The 22396-nt window shown below is 53.8% G+C and overlaps 1 protein-coding gene across 3 annotated transcripts in view; it reads right to left on the bottom strand.

Moving 5' to 3' along the window:
• The window catches only part of LOC140388611 (monoglyceride lipase-like), a 104816-nt gene that overhangs the window by 71676 nt on the left and 10744 nt on the right, over nucleotides 1-22396 (bottom strand). For all 3 annotated transcript variants that reach the window (XM_072473049.1, XM_072473048.1, XM_072473051.1), the window contains one exon: nucleotides 1018-1124. In XM_072473049.1, the coding sequence (XP_072329150.1) occupies nucleotides 1018-1124 (107 nt within the window). The remainder of the gene's footprint in view (nucleotides 1-1017; nucleotides 1125-22396) is intronic.

The raw sequence follows: 22396 nt of genomic DNA, 5'->3' as shown, positions 1-22396 counted from the left end.
CACCCATTCCACAAACATTCAATCCCTCCACTCCTGACGCACAGTAGCAGCCGTGTGTACCATCTACAAGATGCACTGCAGCAACTCAGCAAGGTTCCACCATCCAAACCCACAGTCCAATGGGTCACTGTCTGTGTGGAATTTTCACGTCTCCCCGTGTCTGCGTGGGTCTCCTCCAAGTGCTCGTTTCCTCCCACAGTCCAAAGATATGAAGGTTAGGTGGATTGGTTATGATCAATTTGTGGGGATACGAGGATAGGGCAGGGGATTGGGTTTGGGTGAAGTGCTCTTTCGGAAGGTCAGTGCAGACTCGATGGGCCTAATGGCCTCTTTCTGCAATGTAGGGATTCCATGGATTATATTGACCACTGCCACCTAGAAAGCCAAGAGCAGCAGATACCTGGGAACCCCATCACCTGGAGGTTCCCTTCCAAGTCACTCACCACCCTGACTTGGAAATATATCCTTCACTGTTCCTTCGCTGTCGCTGGCTCAAAATCCTGGAACTTCCTCCCTAACAGCACAGTGGGTGGACCTACACCTTAGGGGCTGCAGCGGTTCAAGACCAGCACCTTCTGAAGGGCAACTATGGGCAATGAATGTTGGCCTAGCCAGCGACGGCCACATCTATTAAACGTTTTTTTTTTAATTGGCATGTTTAAGAGAGAGATAAATACTGACTTGGGAAAGTAAGGAAAATGGGGAAAAGACAGTCAACTAGGATTAAAAAGATAGGGATGTCAATGCTCACAATAATGGCGGTGCAGGTTCAATGCAATGAACTTGCCTTGTTCCTGTGTTGCTGAAAATATCTTCACTGAGCCATCTATGTCATGCATTTGTAACCCATTGGGCCAGATAATTTCAGGTAAGGAAAGCTCAGGTTGAGGAAGAAGATGAAATCAACAGTAAAATTTTGAGCAATTGCCGTTTATGTACAGCCAATCAGCAGCTACCAAATGACAGTTCAGCAAAACACATTCCTGATGGATCGCCGTGCTGGCAGATGGTACTCACCATGATCGTGTGAAAATACAAACAGGGACTGTCTCAGAAGCATCGTTACGACTTCCGCGTAGCGGCCGCTGTGTTCCCCAGCACCGTGTATTATCATCACTAAAGCCCTGGAAAAATTAGGCCAAAGAAGAATTCAGAAGTGGAAGAGCAAGCATTAGTTTAACAAACAAGCTACATTAAAACCTTGCAATTCGACCCAGATTTCATCTTTGTAATATTAACTATCTGGCCATGTCTCAGCCCATCTGAAGAAGATCTCTTCTTCCATGTTTTTGTTACCTGCAGACTCATCTATTTCAAGTTCCCTTGGCCTGTTACACCTGTCTTCACTGACCTATTCTGGCTCCTGGTTCAGCAACTCCCTTCTGTATGACGATAATTTCGACTTGAAAGATTAACCCTGTTTCTCTCTCCACACATGCTGCCAGACCTGCTGAGTGTTTCCAGCAATTTGATTTTTTTTTTTTTGCCAATTTGATTTGATTTATTGTCACATGTACCAAAGTACAGTGAAAAGTATTTTTCTGCGGCCGAGGAACGTACACAGTATGTACATGGTGGACACAAGAATAATCAACAGAGAACATTGACAAATGGTACATTGACAGAACAGTGATTGGTTACAGTGTTGAACAAGGGGCCAAACAAAGCAAATACATGAGCAAGAGCAGCATAGGGCGTTGTGAAGTGTTCTTACAGGGAACAGAGGGGGAGTCGTTGAGGAGGCTAGTAGCTGTGGGGAAGAAGCTGTTCCTGTGTCTGGATGTGCGAGTCTTCAGACTTCTGTACCTACTGCCTGATGGAAGGGTCTGGAAGAAGCAATGTCTGGGTGGGAGGGGTCTCTGACAATGCTGTCTGCCTTCCTGAGGCAGCGGGAGGTGTCGACAGAATCAATGTGGGGGTGGCAAGTTTGTGTGATGCTTTAGATTTGAAAATAGGTTTCTTACACCCATGTGCTCGCCACTCTCCATCTCTCTAAACTCCTCCAACCTGACAACTCTCTACAAACTACCGCCGTGCTAAATGGGGTGGACTTCGAACAGATCTAGCAGCTCAAAACTGGGCATCCATGAGGCTGGGGGCCATCAGCAGCAGCAGAATTGTACTCAACCACAATCTGTAACCTCAGGGCCCGGCATATCCCCCATTGTACCATTACCATCCAGCCAGGGGATCAACCCTGGTCCAATGAGGAGTGCAGGAGAGGATGCCAGGGGCAACATCAGACATACCGAAAAATGAGGTGTCAACCCAGTGAAGCTACTTGTGTGTCAAACAGCATAAGCAGCAAGTAATAGACAGAGTGAAACAATCCCACAACCAACAGATCAGGGGCGAAATTCTCCCCAAACAGCGCGATGTCCGCCGACTGGCGCCCAAAACGGCGCCAATCAGACGGGCATCGCGCCACCCCAAAGGTGTGGAATGCTCCGCATCTTTGGGGGCCGAGCCCCAACATTGAGGGGCTAGGCCGGCGCCGGAGGGATTTCCGCCCCGCCAGCTGGCCGAAACGGCCTTTGTTGCCCCGCCAGCTGGCGCGGAAATGACATGTCGGGGCGGCACATGCGCGGGAGCGTCAGCGTCCGCTGACAGTTTCCCACGCATGCGCAGTGGGGAGAGTCTCTTCCGCCTCCGCCATGGTGGAGACCGTGGCGGAGGCGGAAGGGAAAGAGTGCCCCCTCGGCACAGGCCCGCCCGCGGATCGGTGGGCCCCGATCGCGGGCCAGGCCACCGTGGGGGCACCCCCCGGGGTCAGATCGCCCCGCGCCCCCCCCAGGACCCCGGAGCACGCCCACGCCGCCTTGTCCCGCCGGTAAATAGGTACTTTAATTTACGCCGGCGGGACAGGCAATTGTTCGGCGGGACTTCGGCCCATCCGGGCCGGAGAATCCAGCGGGGGGGGGCCGCCAACCGGCGCGGCCCGATCCCCGCCCCCGCCGAATATCCGGTACAGGAGACTCCGGCAACCAGCAGGGGCGGGATTCACGGCAGCCAACGGCCATTCTCCGACCCGCTGGGGGGTCGGAGAATGACGCCCCAGGTGTCAGCTCTGCAGTCCTGCCACATCCAGTCGTGAATGGTGGTGGACAATTAAACAATTCACTGGAGGTGGAAGCTTCACAAATATCCCCATCCTCAATGATGGAGGAGCCCAGCACATCTGTGCAACAGACAAGGCTGAAGCATTCGCAACAAACTTCAGACACAGATGCTGAGTCGATGATTCATCTCAGCCGCCTCCAGATGTTCCCAGCACCACAGATGTCAGGCTTCAGCTAATTCTATTCACTCCCCATGATATTAAGAAACAGCTGAAGGACTTCCGGTTGCGGCTATGCGGAGCTAAGCCGCACGATTCGGCAGCTCCCGCTACTACGGACTTTCGGGCTCATTGGAGGAGCCCCAACGGAATTCTTTTTTGACGACAACCCGTGGGGAAGTGAAGAGAGAGGTCCCCCTCCAACTTTTATGGACCGGACCAGAAGTGCAACGGCCAAAAATGCGGCATTGGAGCAGCGGGAGAAGCGAGGGAAAAAAATCAAAATGGCGGCGGGCGGAGACAGAGCGGAGTGCGGGCCGGAGCTGCAGGAGTTCATCAAGTGCTGCTTCGAGGAGCTGCGCAAGGAGATGCTGGTGCCTATGCTGGCGGTAATTGAAGGACTAGGGATGACCCAGAAGGCCCACGAGGTGAAGATCCAGGAGATCCAGGACAAAGTGAGTTAGAATGAGGACGAGCTCTTGGGCCTGGCGGTGAGAGTGGAGGAGCACGAGGCGCTACACAAGACGTGGGCGGGAAGACTCGAAGACCTGGAGATCAGGACGAGGAGAAAGAATCTGCAGATCCTGGGTCTCCCAGAAAGAGTGGAGGGGGCCGATGCCGGGACATACGCGAGCACGATGCTTGGGGCGATGATGGGCGCGGAGGCCCCCCCGGGGTTGCTGGAGCTGGATGGGGCACACCGGGTGCTGGCGAGGAAGCCCAAGGCAAATGAGCCGCCAAGGGCGATGGTGGTGAGATTTCACCGGTTCACGGACAGAGAGAGGGTCCTGAAATGGGCCAAGAAGGAGCGGAACAGTAAGTGGGACAATGCAGAGATCCGAATATATCCGGACTGGAGCACGGAGGTCGCTAAGCGGAGAGCGGGTTTCAACCGGGCCAAAGCGGTGCTGCACCGGAAAGGAGTGAAATTTGGAATGTTGCAGCCAGCGCGACTGTGGGTCACACACAAGGATCAACACTGTTACTTCGAAACGCCTGAAGAGGCGTGGACCTTCATACAAACCAAAAGGTTGGACTCTAACTGAGGGTTTGTGAGGGTGGGGGGATGTTTGAGGGTTGATGTGTGATGGTTGTTGTATATAGGGGGTCAATAATGCGCAGGAAATGTTACATGGGCTGGGGGAGAGAGACAAGGCCGTGACAGGAGCTGCGCCAGAGGGGGCGGGGCAGGCTTTGGAAAGCGTGGGGTTTTTCCCGCGCGCGGGAAGAAAGGCGGGAAGGGGAACGAAGGAACGCACATTGATTGGGAGACTCCCACACGGGGGGGTCAAAGGGACGGCGGGGGAAGCCAGGGTCAGCAGGTGTCAGCTGACTTACGGGAGTGATATGGGGGATATGGCTGCTGCACTGGCCGAAAGGGAATGGGACACAGAAGAGGTGGTCGGGACGGAGGTCCCCCGGCTGGGGGACTGGAGGGTGAGGGAGACGCGGACACGGGACTGGCCCAGAAAAGGAGATGGCTAGTTGGCTAGTCGGCGGCGGCGGGGGGGGCGGGTGGGGGGGGGGGGGGGGTTGAGAGCCCCTCCAATCCGGGGTGGGGGGGGTGAGAGCCCCTCCAATCCGGCTGATAACGTGGAACGTGAGGGGCCTGAATGGGCCGGTGAAAACGGCTCACGTGTTCATGCACTTGAAGGGACTGAAGGCAGACGTGGTCATGCTCCAAGAGACACACCTGAAGGTGGCGGACCAGGTTAGGTTAAGAAGGGGATGGGTAGGACAGGTATTTCACTCGGGGCTGGACGCGAAGAATATTGGTGGGAAAGCATGTGACATTTGAGGCCAAGACCATCGTAGTGGATAAGGGAGGGAGATATGTGATGGTGAGCGGTAGGTTGCAAGGGACGTGGGTGGTGTCGGTAAATGTATACGCCCCGAACTGGGATGATGCTAGATTCATGAAGCGCATGTTGGGGCGCATTCCGGACATGGAGGTAGGAGGCCTGATAATGGGAGGGTACTTCAATACAGTGCTGGACCCAGCACTGGACCGCTCCAGATCAAGGACGGGAAAGAGGCCGGCGGTGGCCAGGGTGCTCAGGGGGTTTATGGATCAGATGGGGGGACTGGACCCATGGCGGTTTGCAAGACCGCAGGCCAGGGAATTTTCTTTCTCCTCCCACGTGCACAAAGCCTACTCCCGGATAGATTTTTTTGTTCTGGGCAGGGCGCTCATTCCGAGGGTGGAGGGGACGGAGTATTCGGCCATAGCCGTTTCGGACCATGCCCCGCACTGGGTGGAAAGGGGCTGGGAGAGGAGAGGGACCAACGCCCGCTGTGGCGGCTGGATGTGGGACTGCTGGCAGATGAGGTGGTGTGTGGGAAGGTGAGGGGGTGTATCGAAAGGTACTTGGACAACGGGGAGGTGCGAGTGGGGGTGGTATGGGAGGCGTTGAAGGCGGTGATCAGGGGAGAGCTAATCTCCATCAGGGCTCACAGGGAGAAGACAGAGGGCATGGAAAGGGAGAGGTTAGTGGGGGAGATTTTGAGAGTGGACAGGAGATACGCAGCGGCCCCGGAGGAAAGATTACTTGGGGAAAGACGACGGCACCAGACGGAGTTTGACCTGTTGACCACAGGGAAGGCGGAGGCACAGTGGAGGAAGGCGCAGGGGGCGACCTACGAGTACGGGGAAAAGGCCAGTCGGATGCTGGCATACCAGCTCCGTAAGAGGACGGCAGCGAGGGAAATAGGGGGAATCAAAGATGGAAGGGGAGCCACGGTTCGGAGTGCGACGAAAATAAACGAGGTATTCAAGGCCTTCTATGAAGAGCTGTACAGATCCCAGCCCCCAGCGGGGGAAGAGGGGATGAGACGATTCCTAGACCAACTAAGATTCCCGAGGGTGGAGGAGCAAGAGGTGGCTGGTTTGGGGGCACCAATTGGGTTGGAGGAGCTGAGCAAGGGTTTGGGGAGTATGCAGGCGGGGAAGGCCCCGGGGCCGGACGGGTTCCCGGTGGAGTTCCACAGAAAGTACGTAGACCTTTTTGCCCCGCTACTAGTGAGGACCTTTAACGAGGCAAGAGAGGAGGGGACCCTGCCCCCGACAATGTCAGAAGCGACAATTTCTTTAATCCTAAAGCGGGACAAGGACCCACTGCAATGTGGATCGTACAGGCCGATCTCGCTCCTCAATGTGGACGCTAAGTTGTTGGCAAAAGTGCTGGCCACGAGGATTGAGGACTGTGTCCCGGGGGTGATCCATGAGGACCAGACGGGATTTGTAAAGGGCAGGCAATTAAACACTAATGTGCGGCGGCTCTTAAACGTGATAATGATGCCACCAGAGGAGGGAGAGGCGGAGATAGTGGCAGCTATGGATGCAGAGAAGGCCTTTGACCGAGTAGAGTGGGAGTACCTCTGGGAGGTGCTGCGTAGGTTTGGGTTCGGGGGAGGGTTTATCAGCTGGGTTAAGCTCCTTTACAGAGCCCCGGTGGCGAGTGTAGTGACGAACCGGCGGAGGTCGGAGTACTTTCGGCTGTACCGAGGAACGAGGCAGGGGTGCCCCCTGTCCCCCCTGTTGTTTGCATTGGCGATCGAACCCTTGCCCATGTCATTGAGGGAGTCTAATAAATGGAGGGGGGTGGTCCGAGGGGGAGAAGAGCATCGGGTGTCGCTATATGCGGATGACCTGTTGCTGTACATGGCGGATCCAATGGAGGGGATGGTGGAGGTCATGCAGACTCTAAGGGAGTTTGGGAAGTTTTCGGGCTATAAGCTCAATGTAGGGAAGAGTGAGCTCTTTGTATTACAGGCAGGGGACCAAGAAAGAGGGATAGGGGACCTACCGCTGAGGAGGTCGGCGGGGAGTTTTCGGTATCTGGGGATCCAGATCGCCAGGAGTTGGGGGGCCCGACGTAAACTGAATCTGACGAGGTTGGTGGACCAAATGGAGGAGGACTTCAAAAGATGGGACATGTTACCGCTCTCGCTGGCGGGTAGAGTGCAGTCGGTCAAAATGGTGGTCCTTCCGAGGTTTCTGTTTGTGTTTCAGTGCCTTCCCATCGTGATCACCAAAGGCTTTTTTAAGAGAGTAGGTAGGAGTATTATGGGGTTTGTGTGGGCGAATAAGACCCCGAGGGTAAGGAGAGGGTTCCTGGAACGCAGTAGGGACCGAGGAGGGTTGGCGCTGCCAAACCTAGGGAGCTACTACTGGGCAGCAAATGTGGCGATGATCCGCAAGTGGGTTATGGAGGGAGAGGGGGCGGCATGGAAGAGGATGGAGATGGCGTCCTGTAAAGGAACGAACCTGGGGGCGTTGGTGACGGCACCGCTGCCGTTCTCACCGTCAAAGTATACCACAAGCCCGGTGGTGGCAGCAACGTTAAGGATCTGGGGCCAGTGGAGACGGCACAGGGGTGCAGTGGGAGCCTCGGTGTGGTCCCCGATCAGGGGTAACCACCGGTTTGTCCCGGGGAAGATGGACGGGGGGTTCCAGAGCTGGCATCGGGCGGGGATTAGAAGAATGGGGGACCTGTTCATTGACGGGACATTTGCGAGCCTAGGGGCACTGGAGGAGAAGTTTGAGTTACCCCCAGGAAATGCCTTTAGATATATCCAGATGAGGGCTTTTGTGAGGCGACAGGTCAGGGAATTCCCGTTGCTCCCGGCATAAGAAATTCAAGACAGGGTGATCTCGGGTGTATGGGTCGGGGAGGGCAAGGTTTCGGCAATACACCAAGAGATGAAAGAAGAGGGGGAAGCGCTAGTAGAAGAGTTGAAGGATAAATGGGAGGAGGAGCTGGGGGAGGAGATCGAGGAAGGTCTGTGGGCTGATGCCCTAGGTAGTGTTAATTCCTCCTCCTCGTGTGCCATGCTCAGCCTGATACAATTTAAGGTGGTTCACAGAGCTCACTTGACGGGGGCGATGTTGAGTAGGTTCTTTGGGGTAGAGGACAGATGTGGAAGGTGCTCAGGGAGCCCGGCGAACCATGTCCATATGTTTTGGTCATGCCCGGCACTGGAGGGGTTCTGGAGAGGAGTGGCGGGATCAATATCTCAGGTGGTGAAAGTCCGGGTCAAGCCAAGCTGGGGGCTAGCAACATTTGGAGGAGTGGACGAGCCGGGAGTGCAGGAGGCGAACGAGGCCGGCATTCTGGCCTTTGCGTCCCTTGTAGCCCGGCGAAGGATCTTGCTAATGTGGAAGGAGGCGAAGCCCCCCAGCCTGGAGGCCTGGATAAACGACTTCCTAACCTTTTGGCCACTAAGGGCAATTTATCATGGCCAATCCACCTAACCTGCACATCTTTGGACTGTGGGTGGAAACCGGAGCACCCGGAGGAAACCCACGCACACACGGGGAGAACGTGCAGACTCCGCACAGACAGTGACCCAACCGGGATTCCAAACTGGACCCTGAAGCTGTGAAACAACTGTGCTAACCACAGTGCTACCGTGCTGCCCTAGTGAAACTGGAGTCAGTGGGAATCAGGGACAAAACTCTCCGCTGATTGGAGTCATACCTGGCAGTAAGGAACGTGGTTGTGATGGTTGGAAATCAATCATCTCAGCTCCAGGATGTCACTGCAGGAGTTCCTCAGGGCAGTGTCCTTGTAAGGGCGGCATGTGGCGCAGTGGTTAGCACTGGGATTATGGTGCTGAGGACTCGTGTTCGAATCCCGGCCCTGGGTCACTGTCCGTGTGGAGTTTGCACATTCTCCCCGTGTCTGCGTGGGTTTCACCCCCACAGCCCAAAGATGTGCAGGGTAGGTGGATTGGCCATGCTACATTGCCCCTTAATTGGAAAAAATGAATTGGGTACTCTAAAAAAAAATTTTTAAGAAAAGGGTAGTGCCCTCGGCCCAACCATCTTCAGCTGCTTCATCAATGACCCTCCCTCCCTCATAAGGTCAGAAGTGGGGATGTTTGCGGGTGACTGCACAATGTTCAGCATCATTCGTGACTCCTCAGATACTGAAACAGTCCCTGTCCAAATGCAGCAAGACCTGGACAATATCCAGGCTTGGGCTGGCAAGTGGCAAGTTACATTCGCGCCACACAAGTAGCAGGCAATGACCATCTCCAATAAGAAACGGTCTAACCATTGCCCCTTGACATTCAATGGCATTACCATCGCGGATTCCCCCACTTTCAACATACTGGGGGTTATCATTGATCAGAAACTGAACTGGACCCAGCCGTATAAATACTGTGGCTGCCAGAGCAGGTCAAAGGTTAGGAATCCTGCACCGAGTAACTCACCTCCTGACCCCCCAAAGCCTGTCCATCATCTACAAGGCACAAGTCAGGAGAGTAATGGAATAATCTCCACTTGCCTGGATGAGCGCAGCTCCAACAACATTCAAGAAACTCGACACCATCCAGGACAAAGCAGCCCTCTTGATTGATACCCCTTCCACAAAGGTGCACTCACTCCACCACCGATGAACAGTGGCAGCCGTGTGTACCATCTACAAGATGCACTGCAGTAGCTCACCCAGGCTCCTCAGGCAGCACCTTCCAAACCCACGACCGCTCCCATCCAGAAGGACAAGAGCAGCAGATACCTGGGAACCCCACCACCTGGAGGTTCCCCTCCAAGTCACTCACCACCCTGACTTGGAAACATATCGCCGTTCCTTCGCTGTCGCTGGGTCAAAATCTTGAAATTCGATCCCTAACAGAACTGTGGGTTTACCTAGACTTTAGGGACTACAGCAGCTCACAACGCCAGCTCACCGCCACCTCCTGAAGGGTAGCCAGGGACGGGCAATAAATGCTGGTCTAACCAATGATGCCCACATCCCATAAATTAATTTTTTTTAAACTCAGACTTCCTCTGATTCTGGCCTCTTACACATCCTCGAGTTCCTTCACCCCATCACTGGAGGTCTTATCTTTAACTGTCATGGCCCCAAGCTCAGGAATTTCCTCCAATAAACACCACGCCACTCTCCTTACTTCCTTCTTTAATATGTTTCTGAAAGTTACCAAGCTGTGAGAACCATGGAGCACAGCGAAAAGGCCATTCGGTCCATAGTGTCTGTGTTGGCTTTTTGAAAGATCTGTTCAATTTGTCTCACACCCTTGCTCTCTCCCCATAAACCTGTAAATGCTCCCTTTCACACATCGTTAGACCCTACTCCCATTTGAAATTTATACCCCTGCTACGGAAGGTGGGTGGAGGTATTTGTTTCACCTCTGTTGGCCTGTTTGTCTGTAAACAACACATCGCAAGAACCTATGATCAGATTTCAACGAAAGGTGGTTCACCGATAGGGCATGGGCAAAGGGAAAAAACGGTCAGTTTTTGGTGAAGACGTTGGTCTGGATCCTGGAATTTTAGAGACAATTCGTAAACACTGGGAGCTAGGCCGAATAAACCTTTTCTTTCAATGTTGGGGCTGTTTATTTTAGAATGCTGTGCGTTGTTTTAGAATCTTGTGGATTGTCTCAGTTGCTGTTGCAGCTGTCAGAACGTGAGCAGAGTTTTCAGAGCAGGTTGTTGGATGTGGATCGGCCTCAGGAGGATGGAAGCTCTTTATAAAAAGATTTCTTTTTTTTCCAACCTTTGTAGGCACAGGTCATCAACCAGCTGGGAAAAACCTTGAGGGAGAGGAGCTGCGTAATTATACACCGCAACATGCTCAGTGACCTCGTCACTTGTTAATGAAACTATTTCCACCCCTTTTTCTGACAGTGCCCCCTGATCCAGAGGTGAGAGAGTTCCCACTTGCACAGCTGGCATTATAGCCCCTGACCAAACATCAACTCTGTTTTTCTCTCTCCCTCCACAATGCTTTAGCTGGTTTAGGATTCGGTAACTCAGCAATACAGATCGCCAGTCTGCGCAGGTTGAGAGCTGCTGCCTTGATGTCCCTGGAGTAGTGGTCTCCGTACTCCCTTTTACTGCCCTGGGACCTCAGTTGGACAGTATGTGAACTTGTCAGTCGAAGGACAAGCAGCCTTAGCTCAAAATATTTGGAAAAGGGGTGGCAGCGTGGTTGCACAGTGGTTAGCACCGCTGCCTCACAGCCCCAGGGACCTGGGTTCAATTCTGGCCGGGGGTAACCGTCTGTGTAGCGTTTGTACATTCTGCCCATGTCTGTGTGGGTTTCCTCCGGGTGCTCCGGTTCCCTCACTGTGCCAAGATGTGCATTGGCCGTGTTAAATTGCCCCTTAGTGACCAGGATGTGCAGATTAGGTGGGGTTACAGGGCTAGGGTGAGGAAGTGGGCCTAGGTAGAGTTCTCTTTCAGAGGGTCGGTGCAGACTCGATGGGCCAAATGGCTTCCTTCTGCACTGAAGGGATTCGATGGAAAGGTGAGTTGGGCAATGTACTGCAGGGTACTGAGCCCCTGGGCCCCACAGCTCAGCAAAGGGTTAATGGCTTCAGCGGAGAAAGGGAGGAGAGAAATGGACCAGACTTGGCAGGGCACAGGAGGGACAGCAAACAATAGCGCTCTCGATTTGGCTGCCATCCCAGCTGTTAAGGGTGTTGTTTACTGCAGTTTACTAAACAAATGAGTACAATATAATGCTGAATGTTTCACAATGTTTGTAGTGTACAGCACAGAAAGTGTTTGCATTTCTATAACACTGCTGTCACAATGTCCCAAAGTGCTTCACAGCCAATAAAATACGACTGAAGGCTGGTCAGTACTGGAATGGAAGAAACATGGCAGCCATTTTGTGCACAGCGCGATCCCGCAAACAGAAAGGCGATAAAGGTTCATTTCTTAGTGATGCTGGTTGAGGGGTAAATATTAGCCAGAGCACAGGGGAGATCTCCCCCTGCTCATCTTCAAAACCATGGCTGTGGGGCCTTCACACCCACCTGAGAGGGCAGACGGGGACTCCTTGTCATCTCTCATCTGGAAAATGGCACCTCCGACACTACAGAACTCCCTCAATGCTGCCCTGAGTCTGTCAGCTTGGATTTGTGCTCAGGTCACTGACACACCTCAGCAGATTGTATATCCAGGGACAATCTAAGGATCTCTTGGAAGCTGCCCAAAACATACTTTGTGACAAGGCGCTGATGATGGACGTGGGGAGAATCCACTTTCACGCCGAAACCGGGACTCGATAATCGGCATGATCGCAGAATACTCCGCTCGGCTGGGGCCCAGTGACATGAGGCTAGCCCGGTGATCATCCGCTCCCGACGGTGTGGAAATTCGGAAGATTTATTTTCAAGGAAAATTCCTAATTACATCACTGTAAATGTTCCCGCAAATGCTCAGTTTGATTTCTGTTCTTTGATTTGAGGTGGGAGTGGGAACGTCAGCAGGGTCCACATTGCAGCCCCACAATGTTCGCACCGATGGGGCGGAGATCTTGGGAAGGAGGGAAAGGGCAGAGGGAGAGTAAACAAGCAGGAGAAACAAACAGGGGAAGAGAGGGCTGAGGACGAATGGGACAACGAAACACCAGGAGGGTCAGAGAGGATGAAAGAGAGACAGAGGTGAGAGAATCAGAGACAGACACAAGATAGACCGAGAGAGGGAAAAAGGACCATGAGGGGCGAGAGAAGCTCCCACACAAATAAGGGGAGCAGGAGAGACGGAGGAGACAGGGGAGACGGAGACAGACAAAAGGCTGAATAATATGGGGACGCAGGAGGCTCACCCCTCTCCCCTCTGGAAGCAATGTTGACATGGAGCATTGACCAGTTATAAACTGGGGCGGCTAAATGAGGACCAAAAGGGAATTCTGCCCCTCGCAGGGGAGCAGGCCATGCCTCTGTCGGCCAATTACAGCTCCAGCAGTGTTGGCAGTGCCAAGAGCGAGTCAGTGGGCACCGACGGGATTGCTGGAGGTGAAGAAGAAAGAAGGTCGATGGGGTCATCGGCAGGCGGCCGGGTAGGAAAGATGGGGGGAGTTCAGAGTTCAATCTTAGAGGGAGTGCCCTGTGATTGGCAAAGAGCAGGCCCTGAAAAGTGAACCGCCCCCTCCTCACGACCCTTGAAGATCTCTTTTGGAAAATCAGGCTGCCCACTCCTGCCCTCATTTGCCCACAGCGAACATCTTATCACGTAGGCAGCAAGTTACCAGGATCAAACTTAGTAACCAGATTAACTGAACTGTGATTGTTTATTTGAATATGGCGGGTGGCTTGCCTATTTTGGTGCCCGCCACCCCTTCAATAATGGGGTTGAGCTCATTGATGGGCGGGAAGCTGGTGGAGGGGGTAACCACCCTATTTTAGTGCCTACCCCGACCAAAGCACACCTGGTGGGGGCATGTAAAATACAGCCCATGGAAAGTGAAAGCACAGTGAAACGTCGTCGACAGAAAAGGCAGGGGGGTCAGAAAAAGGGAGGCAAAGATCATGAGAGAAAGACTCAGGCGATATCAGGGAAAGTCGAGAGACAGAAAGAATGAAGACAAGAGCACAAGCCGAGAATAGTCCATGAGGCAGAGGATCACAGAGAAGGAATTAGAGGAACGCAGATAGAGGGAGAGAGGCCCCTAGCTCCGCCCCCCCACCCCAAACCACATGTAATGGGAACCTGCTCCAAACTGGGCTTTCCAGAGGATCCACCCCTGGAACTTCCCCCGGCACAGGTTGGCACAGACTGGAGGCACTGGAAGATCCCAATGGTGGGAATGGCTGGAAAGTTTCAGCCAAAGAAAAGAAAGCCATTGGCTGGGATTTTCCATGTCCGTCATGGCGGGGCGCACCGCAGCAGGGATTTTCCATGTCCGTCATGGCGGGGCGCACCGCGGCAGGGATTTTGCATGTCCGTCATGGCGGGGCGCACCGCAGCAGGGATTTTCCATGTCCGTCATGGCGGGGCGCACCGCGGCAGGGATTTTCCATGTCCGTCATGGCAGGGCGCACCGCGGCAGGGATTTTCCATGTCCGTCATGGTGGGGCGCACCACGGCAGGGATTTTCCATGTCCGTCATGGCGGGGCGCACCGCGGCAGGGATTTTCCATGTCCGTCATGGCGGGGCGCACCGCGGCAGGGATTTTCCATGTCCGTCATGGCGGGGCGCACCGCGGCAGGGATTTTCCATGTCCGTCATGGCGGGGCGCACCGTGGCTGGGATTTTCCATGTCCGTCATTGCGGGGCGCACCGCGGCAGGGATTTTCCATGTCCGTCATTACGGGGCGCACCGCGGCAGGGATTTTCCATGTCCGTCATGGCGGGGCGCACCGCGGCAGGGATTTTCCATGTCCGTCATGGCGGGGCGCACTGCGGCAGGGATTTTCCATGTCCGGCATGGCGGGGCGCACCGCGGCAGGGATTTTCCATGTCCGTCATGGTGGGGCGCACCGCGGCAGGGATTTTCCATGTCTGTCATGGCGGGGCGCACCGCGGCAGGGATTTTCCATGTCCATCATGGCGGGGCGCACCACGGCAGGGATTTTCCATGTCCGTCATGGCAGGGCGCACCGCGGCAGGGATTTTCCATGTCCGTCATGGCGGGGCGCACCGCGGCAGGGATTTTCCATGTCCGTCATGGCAGGGCGCACCGCGGCAGGGATTTTCCATGTCCGTCATGGCAGGGCGCACCGCGGCAGGGATTTTGCATGTCCGTCATGGCGGGGCGCACCGCGGCAGGGATTTTTCACGTCCGTCATGGCGGGGCGCACCGCGGCAGGGATTTTCCATGTCCGTCATGGCGGGGCGCACCGCGGCAGGGACTTTTCATGCCCGTCATGGCAGGGCTCACCGCAGCAGGGATTTTCCATGTCCGTCATGGCAGGGCTCACCGCGGCAGGGATTTTTCATGTCCGTCATGGCGGGGCGCAACGCGGCAGGGAATTTCCAGGTCCGTCATGGCGGGGCGCACCGCGGCAGGGATTTTCCATGTCCGTCATGGCGGGGCGCACCGTGGCTGGGATTTTCCATGTCCGTCATGGCAGGGCGCACCGCGGCAGGGATTTTCCATATCCGTCATGGCGGGGCGCACCGTGGCTGGGATTTTCCATGTCCGTCATGGCAGGGCGCACCGCAGCAGGGATTTTCCATGTCCGTCATGGTGGGGCGCACCGCGGCAGGGATTTTCCATGCCCGTCATGGCGGGTCGCACCGCGGCAGGGATTTTTCATGTCCGTCATGGCAGGGCGCACCGCGGCAGGGATTTTCCATGTCCGTCATGGCAGGGCGCACCGCGGCAGGTATTTTTCATGTCCGTCATGGCGGGGCGCACCGCGGCAGGGATTTTCAATGTCCGTCATGGCAGGTCGCACCGCGGCAGGGATTTTCCATGTCCGTCATGGCAGGGCGCACCGTGGCTGGGATTTTCCATGTCCGTCATGGCGGGGCGCACCGCGGCAGGGATTTTCCATGTCCGTCATGTCGGGGCGCACCGCGGCAGGGACTTTCCATGTCCGTCATGGCAGGGCGCACCGCGGCAGGGACTTTCCATGTCCGTCATGGCGGGGCGCACCGCGGCAGGGATTTTCCATATCCGTCATGGCGGGGCGCACCGCGGCAGGGATTTTCCATGTCCGTCATGTCGGGGCGCACCGCGGCAGGGACTTTCCATGTCCGTCATGGCGGGGCGCACCGCGGCAGGGATTTTCCATATCCGTCATGGCGGGGCGCACCGCGGCAGGGATTTTCCATGTCCGTCATGGCGGGGCGCACCGTGGCAGGTTCGGCTGCATAGCCCAAAGTCCATTGACTTTCAGCGGAACTGGACAATCGCAATGTTGAGCAGAGCCTGAAAGTCCCACCCTTTGTTGCAGAAAGAGACAAAGAAAACATAACAGTCAAAGGACAGGAGGTATAAATATGGTGCATATTCCATTGTGTCTGATAACCTCTGGACATATGTTCCTGTTTACAAACCCATGACATCAAAGCCAAAACATTTAAATTTTTTCCATGCTTCTCTCCCTTACAGACATTGAAGACAATATTATGTTTAAAGTGAACTTTATTCAAAAAAGTTATTTAATTACACCAACCTGTTTGATATTAAACCCCCCTCCAACGTGCTTATATCCTTGGGCTCCATCTCCAATACACCCCATTCACCGATCTCGCTTTTAATTTCTGACCCCACTCCCATATCTCTCCCTTCTAACCATGGCTCTTCCTAATTTCCTCGAGGCGGTTTTATTCTGTTGGGAGTCCTGAGTTTGTGCTGCTAGCAATTACTGATTAGGAGAATAGCCACGAGTGCATGTGGCGTGATACCCTTTACCAAAACCTGTATCAGCAATCATTCAAATTCAGACAATTACATGCTGCGTGTGCGCAGATTCCCAACACGTGTTCCCAGCAGAGAAATGGAAAATCACAGAACCGCAGGATTGGTGTGGCAGAGGGAGAGCATTTGGTCCCATCATGTCTGCACCAACTCCTCAAATGGTAAATTCAGCTGGTTCCATTCTCCCTCCTTCTCTCTGTAACTATGCACATTCTTCCTTTTCTGATAACAATCTAACCCCCTTGTGAATGCTACAATTGACCCTGCCGCCATCACACTCTCAGGCAGCACATTCCAGATCCTGACCACTCGCTGTGTGAAAATGTTTCTCCTCTCGCCTCTATTGCTTCTCTTGCTCATGACCTTAAATCTGTGCCCTCTCGTTCTCGAGCGTTTCACGAGAGGGAACATTTTCTCCCCACCCACTCTGTCCCTCAAATCTCCTCCCCGCATTCTTTTCTCTCAGAAAAACAGTCCTACCTTCTCCAAACTTTCTTCATAACTGAAGTCCCTCGCCCCAGGAGCCATTCTCGTGACTATTTCTCGCACCCTCTCCAAAGCCTTCACATCCTTCCTAAAGTTTGGGACCCGTAGCTGGACGCAATATTCCGGCTAAGGCTGAACCGGTGACTTTGCTCACAAGTCTGTTGTGCAGCACTCTAGCAAATGCCTCCTGGAAGTCTATGTTCACCTCGGCAACAGCATTTCCCTTGTCAACCTTCCCTGTTACCCCCTTCAAAATCTCCAGCAAGTTAGGTAAATATGATTTTCCTTTAATTAACCTACAGATGTCCATGTGACGATTGTTAGCCTTTTCCCAAATTATTGATTCTACCACCAATGTTAAATTTGCCGGCCTGTAGTTACTGGGCACATCCCTACTCCCGAGGGATATGGAGGTCAGGCAGATAAAATGGAGTTGAGGTCAAAGGTCAGCCATAATAACCTTATTAAATGGGGGAGCAGGTTCAAGGGGTCACGTGGTCTTCTACCGCTCTTACTTCTTATGTTTCCAACCTTCTCTGCTCCCTTAGTGCTTCTTTTTAGAATGTGCTTACAGCGGATAGCACGTTCTCTGAGGGTGATCAATGTTCAGGGAGGTCACTGTTGATTGTAAATTTCTGGCTCCTGTCCTAGCGGTTGGGGGAGGGCGGGCGAATGGGGGAAGTCAGGAAAATCAAGGCAAGAAATAACTGGTTCACTCTCTGCTTTGTTGACATTTTTGAAGTGTAATCTGTACACTCAGGGTGTGATGTTCGGCAAGTAGAGCACAAGTTCCACAATACTCCTTTGTCTTCCAGTTTGTTCTTTGAAAGGTGGTGGCATAACACCAGTCAAGCATGTTATATTACAATAAGCTGCTATTTCTGGGAATTCCTTGTCCAACCACTTTTCAGAAGTTGCTGACCCTGCATTGTGTTGCTTCGCAGGAACTGGTTTGTCAGCAAAATCTCGTCTTTTCGATTTCTGCAGTCAATATTGACAAACTCTACACTGTCAGCAACTTCCTCTGGTGTTACCGATTGTGGGCAAATTGAACGTAAGTTTTTTAAGCCAGAATGAGAATAACTTGTAGCCCGTGAGCCTTTGTGCCATCATTTGCCCGTGCCAATTGGTCATCTTCGAACATGTTAGAATCATAGGGGGGAGTTTTACTGGACCCCCAGGGAAGGGGCATCAAGGCAGGGTAGGGCAAGGTAACATTACAGGGAGCTGGGTCAGATTGACTCCTTGGCAGAACTGTCATCGGAACATTTTACTGATGGAAGGACTGGGGTTGGGCGGCACGGTAGCACAGTGGTTAGCACCGTTGCTTCACAGCTCCAAGGTTCCAGGTTCGATTCCCGGCTTGTCTGTGCGGAGTTTGCACGTTCTCCCCGTGTCTGCGTGGGTTTCCTCCGGGTGCTCCGGTTTCCTCCCACAGTCCAAAGATGGGCAGGTTAGGTGGATTGGCCATGATAAATTGCCCTTAGTGCCCAAAATTGCCCTTAGTGTTGGGTGGAGGTGTTGACTTTGGGTAGGGTGCTCTTTCCAAGAGCCGGTGCATTGGCCATGCTAAATTGCCCTTAGTGTCCAAAATGATTGGGTGGGGTTACTGGGTTATGGGGATAGGATGGAGGTGTGGGCTTGGGTAGGGTGCCCTTTCCAAGGGCCAGTGCAGACTCGATGGGCCGAATGGCCTCCTTCTGCACTGTAAATCCGATGATTCTATGATCGGCTGCAGACAGACTTCCCCAAGGAGGCATAAAGCAAATTTGAAGAGCCAAAGGCTTTATTGAGGACTGTTCCATCAGGCTGTTGGCATCTTGCCAATGGTGGATCAACACCACCTCTCCCCCCGCCCCCTCCAGATGGGTAGGCTATCAGCTGAATGCAGTCGCAATCCCAGGGGGCAGGATTTTTTGTGCAACGAGGGGGCGGCAGACAGGAAGGCAGCCCCCACAGCCCCAGTGATTAGTTCAGGGAGGTTTCCCCTCCATCAGCACAATGCTACAGTTTTTAGAATGTTTCCTCAGCCTACCTGGTGTAGACCGCGGGGTCCATGCTTGTCTCAGCAGCGGCCAAATGCTTCTGGTGGCCCAGCTGAGGCTTTGCAGAGCTGCCCATCCTCCAGTTGTGCTGGTGCCCTTAGAGGAAAGGGCAACCGTCACACCCAGGACAGCAACTCTGGTAAAACCCGACGGGACCTTCTGCCGGCTGACTGCGCATGTTGCTGGCGCACATTTCTGGCCACTGTCGAAACCCCGACTCCGGTGACAACATTCTGCCCCGACAATCGTAGAATGGTTACAGCACAGAAAGAGGCCATTCTGCCCATCGTGCCCTTGCCGGCTCTCGACGAGAATGAAAAAACGAAAAATTAAATGAAAATCGCTTATTGTCACAAGTAGGCTTCAAATGAAGTTACTGTGAAAAGCCCCTAGTCGCCACATTCCGGCGCCTGTTCGGGGAGGCTGGCACGGGAATTGAACCGTGCTGCTGGCCTGCCTTGGTCTGCTTTAAAAGCCAGCTATTTAGCCCTGTGCTAAACCAGCCCCTACTAGGTGAAAGACTCGCCTGCTCCCCACTCCACAGCCTCCCACCCATAACCCTGCAAAATGTTTTGACTTCAGATAACGATACAATTCTCTTTTGAAGGCCTCCAGTGGACCTGCCTCCACCACTCTGTGCGGAACAATAATCTTCCCCGTGTCACCATTCTTTCTGTTGCTAATTAGCTAAATCAATATCTTCTGGTCTCAACCCTTCGCCCAGTGGGAATCGTTTCTCCTTATCCACCTGGTCCAGATCCCCTTGTGATGTTCAACACCCTTCTTCAGCTCCCCCAAGCTGACCTTCCTCATCCCTGAAACCATTCTTGCCAATCTTTTCTGCACCTTCTTGTTCTCAACCTCTCTGACTCGGGTAGCCTCTTCCTCATTTATTTCCACATGGGGCACGTTAGACACTGCTCAAATGTAAGTTCTTCTTGTCATTTCCTGACCGGGCAGCTCACGTCCAATTTCACTTGGCTACTTCTGGCTGCACATGTGCCACACCCCACACCAGACCACCTCGTTCCTCCCCAGTCCCCCACTCCACACCACACCACCTCGTTCCCCCCCCCCCCCCCCCACCCCCTTCCCAAAATCCAACACCTCCACCATCCCCCGCCTCCCTCCTTCCTCCCACAGAGCTAACCAGCTCTTTACTCAAACACCATGTGAAAGGCCGGTTTTTTAAAAATCAGATTTCAGCTGACGGTAGCTTCTGGTAGAGAACACTAACTACCACCTAGGCAGAGGTGTGGCTCAACCCTCAATTTCAATGAATCTCGTCCAACCATCAGCTTATATTTCCACGCACTGGACGTTTTAAAATAGGTCAGGCATGATGTGTGAAATGCATTAAAAGCAGCACCTTTGTAATTGACCCCCCTGGTGGTGACAAATGGTTTGAACCATTTGCTCGCTACAGGCGACTGCCTGTGATGAACACGGATGGTATTATTGTTGGGGATTGGATATGCTGGAGGGGTAGATGCTAAGAGGCTGTTCTTCATGACTGAGAAGTCTAGGACTAGGGCTCCGGCCGCCCCAATCTTTCTCCACCTCCTATATCAACCCCCGCCCCATCCCCACCCCCCATCGCTTTCTGCCCACCCCACTCCTCAACCTTGTTGAGAGGTCAATCTCAGGATAAGGAGTCAGCAATTAAGGATTGAGATAAGGGGCGTCATTCTCCGACCCCCCGCCGGGTCGGAGAATGGCCGTTGGCCGCCGTGAATCCCACCCCCGCCCCCGCCGAAGTCTCCGGTACCGGAAATTGGGCGGGGGCGGGAATCGGGTCGCGCCGGTTGGCGGGACTCCCCGCTCAATTCTCCAGCCCGAATGGGCCGAAGTCCCACCCAGAAATTGCCTGTCCCGCCGGCGTAAATTAAACCTGGTATTTACCGGCGGGACCAGGCGGCGCGGGCGGGCTCCGGGGTCCTGGGGGGGCGCGCGGGGCGATCTGGCCCCGGGGGGGTGCCCCCACGGTGGCCTGGCCCGCGATCGGGGCCCACCGATCCGCGGGCGGGCCTGTGCCGTGGGGGCACTCTTTCCCTTCCGCCTCCGCCATGGCCTCCACCATGGCGGAGGCGGAAGTGACTCTCCCCACTGCGCATGCGCGGGAAACTGTCAGCGGCCGCTGACGCTCCCACGCATGCGCCGCATTTCCGCGCCAGCTGGCGGGGTGGAAATCCCTCCGGCGCCGGCATAGCCCCTCAATGTCGGGGCTAGGCCGCCAAAGATGCGGAGCATTCCGCACCTTTGGGGCGGCGCGATGCCCGTCTGATTGGCGCTGATTTGGGCGCCAGTCGGCGTTCATCGCGCCGTTGGGGGAGAATTTCGCCCAAGGTGTATTTTGTTCATTCAGAGGATGGTGTAATTTTGAAATTCTCTACATCAGGGCATCATGTTATCTATCTTGACTTCCAAAAGGCCTTTGATAAGGTGCCTCACGGGAGACTGCTGAGTAAAATAAGGGCCCATGGTATTCGAGGCAAGGTACTAACATGGATTGACGATTGGCTGTCAGGCAGAAGGCAGAGAGTTGGGATAAAAGGTTCTTTTTCGGAATGGCAACCGGTGACGAGTGGTGTCCTGCAGGGTTCAGTGTTGGGGCCACAGCTGTTCTCTTTATATATTAACGATCTAGATGACGGGACTGGGGGCATTCTGGCTAAGTTTGCCGATGATACAAAGATAGTTGGAGGGGCAGGTAGTATTGAGGAGGTGGGGAGGCTGCAGAAAGATTTAGACAGTTTAGGAGAGTGGTCCAAGAAATGGCTGATGAAATTCAGCGTGGGCAAGTGCGAGGTTTGCACTTTGGAAAAAAGAATAGAGGCATGGACTATTTTCTAAACGGTGACAAAATTCATAATGCTGAAGTGCAAAGGGACTTGGGAATCCTAGTCCAGGATTCTCTAAAGGTAAACTTGCAGGTTGAGTCCGTAATTAAGAAAGCAAATGCAATGTTGTCATTTATCTCAAGAGGCTTGGAATATAAAAGTAGGGATGTACTTCTGAAGCTTTATAAAGCACTAGTCCCAGGTTCGATTCCGGCTTGGGTCACTGACTGTGCGGAGTCTGCACGTCCTCCCCGTGTCTGCGTGGGTTTCCTCCGGGTGCTCCGGTTTCCTCCCACAATCCAAAGATGTGTGGGTTAGGTGAATTGGCCAATGATAAATTGCCCTTAATGTCCAAATTGCCCTTGGTGTTGGGTGAAGGTGTTGAGTTTGGGTAGGGTGCTCTTTCCAAGAGCCGGTGCAGACTCAAAGGGCCAAATGACCTCCTTCTGCACTGTAAATTCAATGATAATCTATGATTAATCTAGGACAAAGGTTCGGCACAACATCGTGGGCCGAAGGGCCTGTTCTGTGCTGTATTTTCTATGTTCTATGTATGTAGTTAGGCCCCATTTAGAATACTGTGAGCAATTTTGGGCCCCTCACCTCAGGAAGGACAT

Source organism: Scyliorhinus torazame, chromosome 13 (assembly GCF_047496885.1).
Source record: "Scyliorhinus torazame isolate Kashiwa2021f chromosome 13, sScyTor2.1, whole genome shotgun sequence".
Classification (NCBI taxonomy): Eukaryota; Metazoa; Chordata; class Chondrichthyes; order Carcharhiniformes; family Scyliorhinidae; genus Scyliorhinus; species Scyliorhinus torazame.
The sequence above is the reverse complement of the archived record's forward strand: the minus strand, read 5'-3'. Positions and strand labels throughout refer to the sequence as shown.